General features: G+C 26.0%; 1 protein-coding gene across 2 annotated transcripts in view; it reads left to right on the top strand.

The window, feature by feature from the left end:
- LOC107167771 (tyrosine-protein kinase receptor-like) overlaps positions 1–16,427 on the top strand; it is a 409,135-nt gene that overhangs the window by 317,273 nt on the left and 75,435 nt on the right. For both annotated transcript variants that reach the window (XM_089216481.1, XM_089216480.1), the window contains exons 5-7: positions 1,150–1,293; positions 6,771–6,926; positions 7,080–7,210. In XM_089216481.1, the coding sequence (XP_089072607.1) occupies positions 1,150–1,293; positions 6,771–6,926; positions 7,080–7,210 (431 nt within the window). The remainder of the gene's footprint in view (positions 1–1,149; positions 1,294–6,770; positions 6,927–7,079; positions 7,211–16,427) is intronic.

The raw sequence follows: 16,427 nt of genomic DNA, 5'->3' as shown, positions 1-16,427 counted from the left end.
GCACTTATTATTTGTTACCTATCTAATATTGGTTATTGTTATTATTTATTTTAGTTTTGAGGGTTTAACCATACAATTATACTTAACATAGTTAATCTATATTGCATGCATCATTAAAGTACACGAATGTCCATTCAACTGACAATTAAGGCTTAGTTGTAGTATGGTGGTATTGTACGTGGTTTTCAAAATTAATAAATCTTTTCAGTTTAATCGAGCAAAATGAGTTGGAAAAATATGTAAAATAGTATTATGACGAATTATTCTTGAAAATGCTCTTTAAAACTTTCCATGATATTTACAAGTTCGTTGCTATTACTCAATATAGGCCATCAATATAAAAGATTTTGTTTTTTTTTAAAACCTTTATGGTAACGTACAATTATTACTATTCAATAGAATAAAAAGCAAAATAAAATACTAATTATTGCTCGAGGAAAACTTAATTTTAAATATAGTAGGTTTCACAACTTTGTGTGGAGACATCATATTATTTAGTTTTATAAACAAATACAAGGTACCTAACTGTTAACTCTGTCCGGGTTCATTTGATATGTAGTTTATAGCTCTACATTTATATTATACTACCTATTCATTTTTTTTTCCATTAAAAAATTCACCTTTTATAATCTCTGGTCTTTCAGTTTTACGGCGACCGGGATATCTTATGCATGTTCTTACTTCGTTTTATTTTATTAAAAGAAACCGAAAAGTATATTTGTTTAAAAACGTATTTATTTAATTCTTACTGCTCGTTTTGTTTCCAGAATTTTTCCACATTTTTCTTAATTATTATTGCGTTCTCATAAGAAGTCCAAAGTTCATAATATAACTTTCTACTTGGGTATAATAAAAATATTGTCTGATGTCAGTATGAGTAGCTCTTAATTGATTAAAAAATATCCAATTAACTACATCTGAAAAATTATAAAATAATAGAGAATTAATGTTTATGGTATGAAAATAAAATAAAATAATGGTGGAATAAATGTTGACTGATTTATTAAAAAAAAAACCAGTGTTGGGTAATGTATTACTGTAAACTATATTTGTAAAATACGTAAAACTTAGGTATCTACCTAATATATCATTATAAAATACCATGTTTCTATTGTACATATTAATAGTGTTCATAATTATATTTTTCAGAATACTTTACTGGCATTACTGATAATGGTTGTCCAACAGACTCACACTTTTTGTGTTCTGATAATATGACATGTATACCTTACCATCATGTTTGTGATATCAGCCCAGATTGTCCCGATGAAACGGATGAAACCGAAAACTGTTGTAAGTATAATTTATTTTTCCAATAATTATTTGCAATACATTTTGGTATGTGGATTATGTGAATATTATTTTTCATATAAGTACACAGTCCAAAAATATAAAGAATTCTCTGAATTACACGAAAAGTGTTTGATTTTTTTACCTATTAACAGCCACAGTAAAACAAATCACATCTGAACCACTAGACAAAAAAAAATTAAAAAACTCATGTTTATTTATACCATTATTAAACAACGGTGAATATCGGATTTAATTCAACCAACCGAAATTTTCCAAACAACAGATTGATTTAATATGTTAAAAATAATATATCTATCCCACGTGTGGCACTAATTAAAATATATAATTTTGTAATAACTCTTCTATCCTATCTACACGTAATGAAATTTTACATTAAAATGTATTATTAACAAATTAATTTTCACTAAATTAGTCATGTATTTAATTAACACCTCCGGCAAAATATAACGTCCTTAAAATTATTATCAGGAATATAGGTGGTATACTTTGTGAAACTTATTATCATATTGTATATTTAATTTTCTCACATTTGAAACATATGTTTTCATTAATTTAATGATGATACTTAAAAGGATTCGAATAAAGCTTGGAGCAAATTTTATAAGGTAATACATTTTTAATTTTTAATATTAGTGCTTAAATATTTACCAAATAAAAATACGTTTTATAAGTCCTTAAAGTTTGATAAATGCTTTTTATCCGTATAAAATGTAATTTACAGAATACTAACGAATCGAAAAAGTAATCAAGGGAAAATATAGGTACCTTCCGAAAATGATTTTATTTGTCTTCTAAATATTATAAATGTGATTATTTGTGGTACCTAACAAAATTAACAATGTTACAATCGTAATATAATATTCAACACGAATGAAATATATCAAATCAAATTGATTTAAATTGAATAACATGATATCCGAAAGTAAGATTGAATAGTGTATATTGTTTGTATTTTTGGAGTTCTGGGAGGTTCAGAAAAACTTAACATTATAATGTCTCATTGGTTTTTATAATAATTATTTAATTATAAATAAAACTCTAAACCAGATTCTAGTACAAAAGGTATTACGTTGGCAAATCACATGGTTTTATGAGCCTCACTTATTTTTTTTTTTGTTAAAATTTGACCTTCCTTGACATCTCCCAAGCCTTTGATCGAGTTTGCCACGACGGACTAATGTACAAACTTAAAAAGTTCTTACCTGCTCCTCTTTTCCTCTTAATAAAATCATATCTATCAAATCGTTTCTTTACTGTTCGCCTAAACAACACCTACTCAACCCGTTACACTATTAGAGATGGAGTCCCACAAGGAAGCGACATCGCTCTATTCCTTTACTCGATTTTCACTCATGACCCAAGATATTTTATACATCTTTATGCACATACGCTGATGACACGCTAATGACCGCCTCCCATGAAAGCTACGTCACAGCCAGTGAAATGATCCAAAACCATTTAAATATGATCAGCTTGTGGGCAAACAGATGGAAAATCAAAATAAACGAAACTAAATCTGTTAAAGTAACTTTTTCACTACGCAATCTCGATTCTCCACCTGTCACGTTAAACAATATACCAATTCCTAAGGCAAACGAAGTCAAATACCTCGGACTAACTCTCGATAAACGCTTAACCTGGAGCCCACACATTAAAGCTAAACTCAAAACTGTTAACTCAAGACTTCATATCCTTAGACCACTCTTAAAATCCAAACTTTCCCTTACCAATAAACTTACAGTATACAAATCAATAATTCGACCAGCTAGGACATATGGTATCTAGTTATGGGCTCTGCAAAGCCCTCTAACACCAACACTCTTCAAGCTTTTCAATCTATCTGCCTACGATTAATAACGTCTTCTCCTTGGTATTTCACAAACAAAAATCTTTACAAAGATCTAAAAATTCCTACACTTAATCAATTAGCAAAAGCACATTACTCTAAACTGCGCTCCAACTTAAACTCTCACAGTAATCCATTAATAAAGCAACTTTCTTCCACCTCACTTCCTGGCAATGTACGCAGAAGACTAAAAAGGCAGTGGCCTAGAGACCTGCTAAAATAAAAAAAAATAAATAAAAAAAAAATAAAAAACCCACGACATCTAAAATGTTCTCGGTCGGGTGGTGCTGCTGATGAGTGCCTGCCCCTAAATGCTAATTTCTGTTATTTAATATTATATTAATTATCAAATATGCCCATTGTACATAATGTTGTATAGATTGTAAATTACTTAAATATACATATAATAAATATAATAATAAATTAAAAAAAAAAAAGTTGACCAATATTTTTAAATTATATTATATGTAATTTTAAACATACTTTGGGATAGTTTATATTTCAATAACTCCCAAATATATTTAAATATATTAATAGACTATAGAATGGCAATACAATTTAACCTTCTTCATCCTAATTTTATTATGTATTAAAACGGAAGGTGGACAATCGACCGACAATCATTCGACCGACAGGACAATCGACTGACAACCAAAATACCGATTAATATTAGGTATATGTACATAGTAATTTAATTTCAGTTATTTTAAAAAGATTTTTATAAATCTTGTATAATAATAATGATAATAATTGTATAATTTAAAAATTTAAAAAATAATTCGTAATATAATAAAAAAATATTGTAAAGTCTAAAAATAATGTATAAATGTATGTGATTATAGAGTGTAAATTACATGGTTACGTTGTGAGCAATACCCCGAAGATACTCCAGACGTGTTATACCTTTACGATTGTTAAAATCAGTCTTCAAGCGCTGTTCACGTTTTTTATGAAGATTAAAATGCGATAAAATGTTTCGATTAGATAAAAACATTAAACGTATCTGGATGGCTTATCCATTTTATGACCAACTTATTTCTATAACGTTCTAATATCCGATAATTTTGGTTTAAACTGCTTTATTTTATTAAAAGAGACATGTGCCAATTTTCAAAACTTTCAGCTATATATATATATGACATAAGTTCCCGATTAAATTATATTTAAAGACGATTTTTTTTTTTATTATTACATATTATTACTATACAATATTTATAAAAATCTTTTTAAAATAACTGAAATTTAATTACTATGTACTTATAATATTAATGTCGGTATTTTAGTTGTTGGTCGATTGAACTTGTCGGTTGATTGTCTTGTCGGTATTTTGGTTGTTAGTCGATTGTCCTGTCGGTCGAATGGTTGTCGGTCTTTGATAAAAAAAATCTCAACTATTATTTATTTATTAGAAGGTGTCATTTTTATATTAAAGAACTTCGTTTCCGAACCCTTCAAATTTTCAATTCATGTGATTGTACCTTTAAAAATAATTTATAGTTGTTATTTTGTTCTGGGAGCTTGCTTTTTATTCAATTTATTTAATGAATTATTGTTCCTGTCATAAAGTTATCACTATAGATTGTTTGAAGACGAAATTCATTGATAAGCTATTGATGTACCATGATTTTAGTAATTTATACCATGTGTTTTTTTCAGTTTTGTTAATCCATTCCAACTTCTGTTTTTAAAATTACCTGCTATTTATAATTTAATGAAATAGTGAAAACACATAGGTACTTTAAAATATTTTTTTTATACGTAGGGTTCTATTCCCTTAATTGTATTATAATTAATTAAACCATATTCTGTAGTATCATTTTATTTTTATTTATTTTTATTATAAGTACCATACATTAATTAACCACCCCGATATAATTACCTTCATAATTTATAGGTACTTCGATATTGTTATTTGCAATATTTTTATACTTGCCTATAGTTTTACTAATGTAAGCACGAACTATATGCAGAACTCAATAATTGTTGCGTATAAAATGTCATGAAATATAATTTTGAATTTCAAACTCATAAAATATTTAATTCCGATCATGGTTATATATATATAATATATAAATATTTTTTATTTTTTTTGTCACTTATTTAACATACAGCTGATTTGAATGTTAGTTATAAAATTAGTGTGAGTAAATTATTTTTAATGTGTTAGTGTTACAAGATATTATGCGAAAATTTGTCAAACTACATTTTTAACAAAACAGAGTACTACCTATATTATTATATATTTATATGAATAAACAAATTGTAGTTTGCGCCACTTCCGTTCATCTGTCATCATCGTGTTAGTGCATTCTTCATGAACCCCGTTAAATAATAATTTATTACTTGGCTATTATATTATTATTTTTTTTGTGTGTTCGTATGGAAATAATGCATTTTTTTAATGAAATAATAATTTTGGTATCCAACGTTTGCCTCTATTGTCCGTCTTTAAAATGGATTTATGACTGGTGAAAAATGTCATTTGCCGTAGCCAACGGATACGATATAGTATATCATCGATATAACTATTTCAAATGGAAAAAAAAAGAAAGGGACCATTAGTATTTATATTTAAATTTATTCTTCGAGAACTAAACCGTAAAAATATATTCTATTTCACACGTACTGCAGAGTAAGATTTTGGTCCAAGAAATTAACGTTAATTATTAACGACATGGCCCAAAAATAATATTATTATTATTTACAGTTTTTGGTTCCCATTGTATTATGAAGGCCTGAAGTCATTTATAATGGATCGCGGATATTATTTACAGTTGCTGTGGACAATGAGAGTTGTGTTCCAAAACGATCTGATTGTGCACTAACAAAATAAGAACAATACATCCATTATTTTGATAGTGGAGCGCCACTACACAGCCGTCTATTGTTGTAGGTTGATGTTTTCAACATTTCTGTTAGGCCTTGCAAACATATTGATATTATTGATAGCATATAACGATTACATTTTCCGAGATACAGCAATGATCTATTACATTTTCAACGATTTTACAATCAATTGTTCATGTGAAACAAAACAATATAACACATACATATAATATATGACTTTTTTGAGTAATTTAACTCTGTTATAATACATTTCCCATCACATAATTTCAACACAATAAAATGTGTATTTAAACGTGGTTTGATCTTCTAAACATAAATTTTGACTTATTTAAAGACAATGGTTTTAAATTTGAAGTCATCGAATATTTGATGATAATAATACGACCGTCGATTGATAAATTTGCGCATTTAAAGTTTGTAATACATTATATTATGGTATATTAGGGTGGTCACATAAAAACATAATATTGAGAGATTTTTTTCATGTTAACCAAAATAAATCATTTATTGTTATTAAAATAACGTAGCATCATATTAAGACGAATAAAAAACCTTTTAAGCAATATGACTCAAGGTAAAAAATAAAAAAGGCTTTTTAGTAGGTATTTTCATATAATGATATGCTTAAAAGCTGGTAGAAGTTGATGAATCTATGGTGTCTAATGTAGCAACAGTCATAATTTTCAAAACGTCTGATCACTGTGTTACATTTTTAAGCTGAATTTACACGTCCAATAATTCCTATCTGATATTATCGTTTCAGTTCTCGTACCCACCGAAGCTCGATGTACGTTCGAGTCTGGGTTCTGTGGATGGCGGAATGCGTCGGGTGAAATGTCTCTGACGTGGAAACTGTACAAAGGCGATCGACATAAATTTACAGGACCGAAATGGGATAACACTTTCCGCAACCGAACTGGTAATATGTGTGTAATATGACTACCCGCTTTGGGAGTTGAATGAAAATCAATGTCGTTTATATCTTTTGCTTCCTTTTTCTTACATCTAGTATTTGTGAAACGTGATAGGTTTTTTTTTCAAAATATATTTATTTTTCTACTTTTTTTCACAGGTACCTACGCTTACGTAGACATGTCCGGATCGTCCTATCTCGGGGCGACTGCGCGTATGGACAGCATACATTTCCACCCACCACCGACGTACTGTTCCGATACACAGTCGAAATATTACAATTCTTGTTATGTGAGTATCTGTTGCATTCCGATCACTATTCACTGTATAACATAACACTAGAAAATTGTTTTCTGTTTGGGGATTCATTATTATGGGACTTACTTATAGGATAACTAGAATCCGTGATGTGATGATGAGAAAGGTTTGGATCTTACTATTACTGCCACACAATCACAAGAAAAAAAGTTTATTTATCATTCATATTCAGAAGAAAAACATATATTTTTTTTGTGGGATGTATATTTATTTATTTATATTCTGATATCACTCTATTGTGAATATTGTACTTTTAGGCCGTTGGACACGACCACTATATAATATGTGGCACCAAACCTATAAAGTAAGGGTGGCAGTCGCCACCCCTTTTAAATGGGTGGGTGGTGGGTCATGTTATGCAGATGGGTATATATCTAACAGAAAAAATTTGAAATAATTGTACAAATACTAAAATATTTTACATGACTGCTGTCTGATGATAACGTTAAGGTATAGCCACATAGGTTGAATTTAATAGTTCTTGGTGGGTGGGTGGGTACTTGGTAATTTTTTACTAGTTGGCCACCCCATTTTAAATTTAGTTCGGTGCCACTGACTATATTATGTACTTCTAATTAGTTTTATACAAGATTGACAATATATTACTAATCGAATAATATTTTCCATCTTATGACCTCGATGTTTAGTGTGATAATATTAAATTGTATGCAAGAGACTTCAAAAATATATTTTTAAAACTATAATTTGATTTTATTCAAATGATCAATACCAAATCTAACAATGAAACTAATATAATATACATTAAATTTACAATGCAGAACTAAAATATATCGTCAGAGTCATCTCGTAAAAAGATTATCTAAAGTTATTATTGTTAACAATTAACGTCGTTTTAATGTTATTCATCTTGGCACAGTTCATATTGTGTTCAGCAAAGTGAAGAGAGCTTTTCAACCAACAAATACATATTATCATTATATCAATGTTCTTTCAGGATTTTTATAATTAATATTTAATTTCAGACAATTTGCATAGATTAATAAAATAGTGGCATATTATATTAGACAACAAAGTTTGAACAATAGAATTAATTTTTGTTCCTTGACCATCGGTTTTAGAATTTGAAAGGTGTCTTCGTTATTGTTTTACGTGTAAGATTATTGTTTCCTTATAGTATGTGATATGTGAATTAAAGCTATTTATTATAAATGTACAACATATGAGAAGCACACGACTAATTGGTAGATTTATCTGATGAGGTTTATTCTGGATTTGCAAAGTCAATTATTATTATAGTAATACTAGCATAATAAACCACTTTGAATAACCTTTTTCAGATAAATAAATTAGTTATCAGTTAGTACTCGTAGCGGTTAGATGTTTGTTTCTGGTACATTAAATTACATGTTTACAGTTTTTCGGGTTAATTAAAATTAAAATTTATAAGATGTCTGCTGATACCAAGTGTATAGTTTGTTATTATACTTGAAATTTGATTTGCCTATTAAATGTGATGGATTTACTAATATTGTTCATAATAAATGTTCGGGTGTTATTACTACATCAGAAATCAAAAGTGTATCTTTGAAAAATAGGACTTAAAAGTATTTCTCCGATGGTTGTGAAAATGGTCTTAAGATTGCCTCAATTAAAATTATTGATAAAAAAATGACTTGTTGAAATTGAAGGTTTGGAAAATTCTCACTTATTTAATTCTAATAATTCACTTAATAATGAGTTTATTATTAATTAAAGTAATAATCGAAATAGTAGCAACTACTCTCATTTTTTATAATGTTGAAGAATGTGGCTCTAATCAATCAGATGAACGTATTACACATGATTTTGATCAGAATAATTTCGATTGCTCTTTAATAAATGTTGATAATTTTCCTGGTATTCAACAAATTTTTGTGCTCTTAAAGTACAATGAAATCAATAAACTAATACTATTACATTGTGTATACATACCTCCATCTTCACATAGGGATTATATTATATATTTATATATGAAGCATTGTGAGATAGTTGAAAGTATTATTCATAGTTACTCTATTTTATACGACCTAAATATTGGTAATTTAAATTTGTCTGGTCGGATTACACTTTGTATAATAATTCGGTTGGTAATGGTTGTATTCTTTGTTATTTTTAAAACATAGTACCTAATTATTTTTTTTTAGTTTGGTATTATAGACTAAAATGTTGCCTTTGTATTTTTTTCTATTTTTCTTTTTATTATTATCACTTTTCTATTAATTTTCATATTTTGCCAATTCATATGTAATGTTTTTCTTGCTTTGTTAAAGGGCATTGGCCGGTTGATTTTATATAAATAAATAATATTTTAATTGTAATTCTGATGGCGAGAATTTCACTTCAACCTTATGAGCTTTAAGAAATATCTTTGATTGTGAAACATTTAATTTCTATTAAGTTTAAATAATACGTGATCCCATATTAACAGGCAGATTATAATATAATACGAATTAATATATTATGGATCAATGCACATGACATATTGGATGCAATATTTGATTTGTATAGGGATATAAGGTAAATACAATTACTTAACCTTATATCGACACGGTGTCTATCCCATTGAATTATCAAATCGTTGCTGTAGTTACCAATCGCAATAAAGCAATATATTATTTATATTTGTTATTTATCTATTTATTTCTTACAATCAATAAAATTATTAACGACAGTATGGTATAGCAATCAACATCCAAAAACATACGTTTAAATTTTTCAAACCGGTTAAATAAGAGAATCTAATAAATAATATTGAAGATGACAAGAATTTAGGAGCAGGCCGTGTGGCTGTGGTAGAAAGGAGAGTGGCTGCGTCCACAGGGCCTGTTATTTTATGAGGGTTCCAGATTAAAACTAAGAGTTCTATATTTCGATGTTTAATAAAATAAATAAGTTAAAAAAAAAAAATTGGAAAATATTTAAATATGTTTATATCATGCAGTGTGTATCTAAATGGTTGATGTTGATGAGTGATAATACATATTGCCAGATTTTACGTAATAGAATCGTTATTTAATACTACTATCGATTGGTTTAATATATTTTTTAAATAAATAACCATACCTGTAGCGTAGGTAGAAAATAAATAAAGTGTTCACTCTAAGTCTGTATGGGAATAAATGTGTAAAAACCGTTAGTTTTATGTATTTTTTTTTTTTTTTTGTTTAAATCGTGAATATTGGTTATGTCTTAAATTTCAGTACTTGCTACACCAATAGATAAAATTTGTACTAACTGCAGTACATAATATAATACCGACCTTTTTGTACAAATCAAATTAAAATAATATTTTAGGAGATATATTTATGATAGTTATTATGTTTTCTGGAGCCATTTTTTTCTATTTGATCCAGTGCACATTATTCTATTAATATTGGCTTATTTAGAAATAGTTACTACAAGATAATGTATTAAATATAACTAATAGTTCCTCGAGAAATAGGTTTTTTTATCGTATTTGTTTCAAAAGAACATAATAATTGGAAATATAGGACGTGATAGAAAGATTTGATAACTGAAATAATTTTTGTTTTAATTAATATTGTAAGCTCTTTGGTATATGATTTATGATATATATTTTAACATTAATAATAGAAAGTTCCAAATGTGATATAATGTGTTTTTGAAAAACTAAAAATGACTAATTTTAATTCATAGAGTTTATTTTTTAAATCTCGTTGTTTTTTTGTAAGGTAAATAACAGTTAATCCAGTTGTAAAAAGATTTTAAACTCAAAATGTGTATTTTAAGTGTAATTTTAACATTTTCAAAATTATTTTCAATCAAACTTCAATTTCTTTTTTTTATTAAAATTTGTTTTTATTACAATTTGTTAGAATACATACACTCTGTTAACATAATTAAAATGAGCATATGAGTGACAAGATATGTTGAGAATGAATGCTTGAGGAGATTAGTTACCCAGCACTAACATTCGACGATTTTATTATTAAAAACTAAAATAAAAAATGCTATATTTTTATTTTAACATATAAATTAATGATTTGCATAGAAAAAAAATTAAAACAATATTTATTAGAAAAAAAGTTATTTCATTTGCCGGGTATTTCTCTTACAACATATATATATATATATATAATGATCATCAGTATTTTGAAGTGATTTTTCACCATTTATTGACATCAATATAATTAGAATTATTTTAAAATAAAAGATTGGACAAACACATTTTACCTATAGTGATAACAAAAAACTGTTGTGTGAATTAATATAAGCCAGTTTTGAAGTAGACCAACGTTTATACTCGTATTATGCAAGCATGGAATAAAAATATGTAACAATACTAAAGATGTATGTCTTTAATCCTTAGTGTACAATACGTTTTATAATTCAATTAATTTTTCAAACATTATAAATTTCATCTTGGTGAACCACTGCTAGCATTCACTGGTTATAGAATTAATAGTTTAAAATTTTTTTGTTTTTTTATTGAATTAAAAACAGTTATATATACTATAACAAAACATATAAACCAGGAATTTAATTTCCTCTCAAAGAAGGGGTCATTAGTTTTTTAATACTTTAAAGATAATCTTGTTATGCGTGATTAAATCTGCCTCGTGTAATTAATAAATTCGTACACCCATTTAAATTAAAAAAACATGTAAAAACCTAAAATTTAAAATTTAAAACTTTTTGAACTTGTAAATAATTGTTACAGCTTATGTTATAATACCATAATAATACTTTGATTGAATTGTGTATATTATGTTAATATACCTATAATTACACTAATAAAATATTAAAATTACGCTCAGGAAAATCATTTTAAATTTTCACAAAACTCAATTTAAAATGTTCCACCTTAAATAATTTTCTGAGAAAATTGAATGAAGAAGTACCATCATCACTTATAATTACATATAATATAATTTAAACGTAATATATATTATATGAATTAGGTATAGGTACTTTTAGTAATGAGATTATTAATAGGAAATTATGAATTGTTTTATTGTGTTATAAAACGTCAGTTCGTAAATTTATTTATTATATTATTATATTTATATAAAATTAGAATCTCAACTAGAAAATATAATGATTTTATTCAATATTTATCTCTTAAAAATAAAAATAAAAAAATAATTTAATAACGCTTGCAAAATATGAACCAAACTAATATTTAATTTAAATTGATTACATTTTGGATTCCGTTACATTATGTCTAGGTTATTAATATTATTTACTTTTTGACGATGCTCTTTAAGAAAAATACATACATGTAACAAAATGTTCGTTAACAAATTATAAATGAATTACCAACACTAAGGTCAATGTTATGACATACCTTGATATAATAAGACCTAGGTATTATCATAATTATTTATATGCTTAACATTTTATCTATATTATGTCAAATGGTTGCTGTAAGTTATATCATCAGACTGGAACAAATTGTATTCGTTGTTACAGAATTTTTAAGACAAAGTTAATTAAAAGGAATTGCATTCCTTCGTGTTAAAGCATCATTACACGTTGTGGTAAACACGGACAACTTTATATTTAATTTTTTTTTAAATTGCGCTCCTGTTGCTTTCAGAAAGTTCTCTGGTGTTTGCGATAAACAATTTTTGGATGATTTAAATTTATAAAACGTATATTTACATAACTTTGTAATATTTGCAAAATATAATTGACACTATTTTATAGATTTTTTTTTCATATAATATACAATAGTAAAATAGCCAAGATGAAAAAATATATTCAATAAATTAATAAAATAAATTATATCGAATTTAGCAAAATTAACTAATATGAATAAAAAATATAGAAATTAACATAACAAATCAAAAAAAAAAATTAAAATTAAATAATAGAAAAATGTGTTGTTAATATTTTATATGCACCATGATTAAATTTTGAAAATGTTTATCTTGATATTTTATTAATTTTAGTAATACTAGTTAAAACAAAATACGCCCACAATACTATTATATTTATATTGTACATTATAATATGTGTATTATATTATTAATTATTAATATTTGAATGATAAAGAAAAAAAAAGTTGTCCATAAAACAGTGTGACAAGTAAAATTACATTTAGGTATACTGTAAGGACTGTAAGGTTTATTATTTTTACAATTTATACGAGCAACGTGTAGTAGAATAAAAATATGAAATTAAATGTTTATGAGTTAGTACAAGGTACATTTTAGATTGCGATGAAGTTGAAGTTAAAAGCTTAGTAATAACGGTGGAGGTTTTGAATAATAATACAATAGATGCATACAAATATATATTATGTATAATGTTAAAATATTACAAAATGTTATTATTGTTATTTTATGAATGCAGGAAGTTCGTTCAAAACTTTTAAATAATATTATATTATGGCGTCTTTTTAATTTTAATAGGATGATTAAAATATTAAGAACGGTACGTTTACTCATATTTTTTAGTTGTGAAATGTTACAACCCTAACTGCAATTTCATAATATACGGTACCAATTTCCAATTTCCCATTGATCTGGTTTCCTTTAATTTGTAATGTGTTTGTATAATACTGCTATGACTAGTTCATTGCATATTATAATATATTAGAATGGTACACCATTTTTATGATATATAAGTTAAAAAGTATAAAATATTTGTATCATATACTCTCCTTGCGTTATGCATTTATTATAATTTATTTATTTTAGTTAAATGCTGCAAAAGAGCATTTTTTATTTAAAAACTATAGGTTTTTAAAAGACATTAATAGCAGTATAACCCAGAGGTATTAAAACTTTTTCATCCAACGGCTCCCAAATTATTTATAACAAAAATAAGTAATGTTTATGTATTTAAATATATTTATTTAATAATGTATAATATTTTTATTTATTATATTCATTTTAGTTTTCAGTTTTTCGACGTAGCTCCCTTCGCCAATTTCAACGACACCTGTGGGAGCTACGACATACAATTTTAATGCATTTGGTTTAACTTAATAATATATTAATATCATCAATAAAAAAGTGTCACAAACTGCAGGAAAGTATTTTTAGAGTAAATTACATGTAAAACAAAGAGTACCCCTCCTCCCCTTAAAAAGTTTAGCCCAATTATGTTGAAATGTTTAATGTAGAAAATATTATTATTAATAATAATTATTTTAAAATTTATAATATTAAAAATAGTAATAATTATAGACTAATTTCTGCAATTCTCAAGACTAAATTTAAAAAATGATATTACATTAAGTTAGACCAGTTTGGATTAGTCATCATAAAATTACCATCGCGTAAACTTTCTTGATAGCAAATAAATGTTACAAAATTTAATTTTAAAAACTTTAGTCTAGTACTTTAGAACGGATCTATGCGAAATTATACCCGTGCATTTCATTAACTTTAGGGCCGCTAAAGTTTAAGGTTTAGTATAAAATACTCAATTTTAAACGTCAAATAAATATTAATATCTTTATTTTACAATTGAAAAATGGGTTCTCCCTCAAAATATCCTTCGTTCAAAATGCCCCACGTTAAATATATCCTACGTTGAAAATATCCCTGTTCCAAATATCCCAATTAAAAATATCCTAGGTTAGCTAACCAGGGGCGGCCAACTGTGTATGTAGAATTTAATATAATAGTAATTTATGGCTATCTCATTTTCACTATCTCTATATTATGCCGCGCAATTAAGTACTATTAGAACTTACAAATATATTACAATTATGTAGGCCTTCAAGAAGCAAAAATTGAAAAATACATATCTGGTGAGTTACCCGTTCAAAAAAAGTAAGTTTACGAGAAGTTAGACAAACAATTAAAAGTAGTGGTTCTTAACTATGAACATGTTACTACCTACTTAAGTATTTAAAAGGTATTGCGATAAGTTTTTCATTAAAAAAAAAAAAAAAAAAAAAAAATGTTTTTCACGTATATTTAATTTTAATATAATACTATAATATACATATAAAGTTGAAATATACATTGCCAAAAACGATAAAAATTTAATTTAAATGTATAAAATTAATTAAAAAAAAATAAATGTGATTTAAGGGATAATATTATTGGAGATATTTTGTATATACGTTATTTTCAACGTAGGATATTTTTAACGCGGGACATTTTGAACGAGGTATATTTTGAGGTTGCACCTTAGCACCCAATAAGCGTGCTATTAGACTGTTTTGGCATGTAACATATAACGAAAATTGAGTACTTATCCTATAAAAAAAGTTAACATTCAAAATATTAAAATGAAAAAAATATGTAATAGTTTTTATGTGAAATATCCTATTTAAGTTTAAGTAAAATATAATTCAAAACTGTAATAATTACATTGATTTTAGGTTATGTGATAATAAAAAAAATATATACATATACTAAAATAATATATTTTATAGAACATATATACATACTTCGAAACTCATGTAACACTGTCAATATTTTTAAAGTTATGAGGATATAAATATAAAGAATCACGAGTGACATTTTTATTTAAAATATATAAAATTAATAGTAAAATAACCATAGATTTTTTTACTATTCATAATCAATTATCATAAATATTAATTTACAAATTTGGATGTTTCTTTTCAAATTGAAATATTTCAAAAATGTGTAATATTTAAAATAAAGACTTTGAAATTTCTTAAACTGATTTAACTAATTTAAAACATAGATTTATTTTTTCATGCTCTAAAAAATAATTGAACGTAATTCTTTACAATAAACATACGAAATTAAATTTTGAATGAAAGAGACACTATTTACAAGATACTATTAGATGATTATAATTTTTACAATAAGTAGATTATTTTTAGCACTTTTAATAACCTGGAATCACCTGCCTTTGGTATTTTATAATATGATTTCAGATCTTTTCAGACTAGAGTGATTTAGGTTTTGAGGCGTAGAATACGTGATTTAAATGTTTTTTAAGGACACTCTTTCAAGTGGCAAGTGCTCTCGGAAGTTTTGTTTATTAAATTATCACTTATCTCATAAAATAAAGTGGGAAAAGTAACTCCAATAAAAAAAATGTTATGAATTAATATTCACAAAATTAATTAGTTCAACATCAATTCGTCGATATTTTGTGTTACAATGAAGTAAATTAGTCTGTGGTACTATAAGGTAATCTAAGTATAATATATAGTACAATGTACTAATATATTGACTCTATAGTATTTAATAATAAATATATTTTATTTTTTAATTACTGGTAACTACTA

The sequence above is a fragment of the Diuraphis noxia genome, unplaced genomic scaffold (assembly GCF_037042655.1).
Source record: "Diuraphis noxia isolate RWA-SAM2 unplaced genomic scaffold, SU_Dnox_SAM2 contig0001, whole genome shotgun sequence".
NCBI classification, from domain to species: domain Eukaryota; kingdom Metazoa; phylum Arthropoda; class Insecta; order Hemiptera; family Aphididae; genus Diuraphis; species Diuraphis noxia.
Note: the sequence above shows the minus strand (reverse complement) of the source record. Positions and strands in the feature narration are given on the sequence as shown.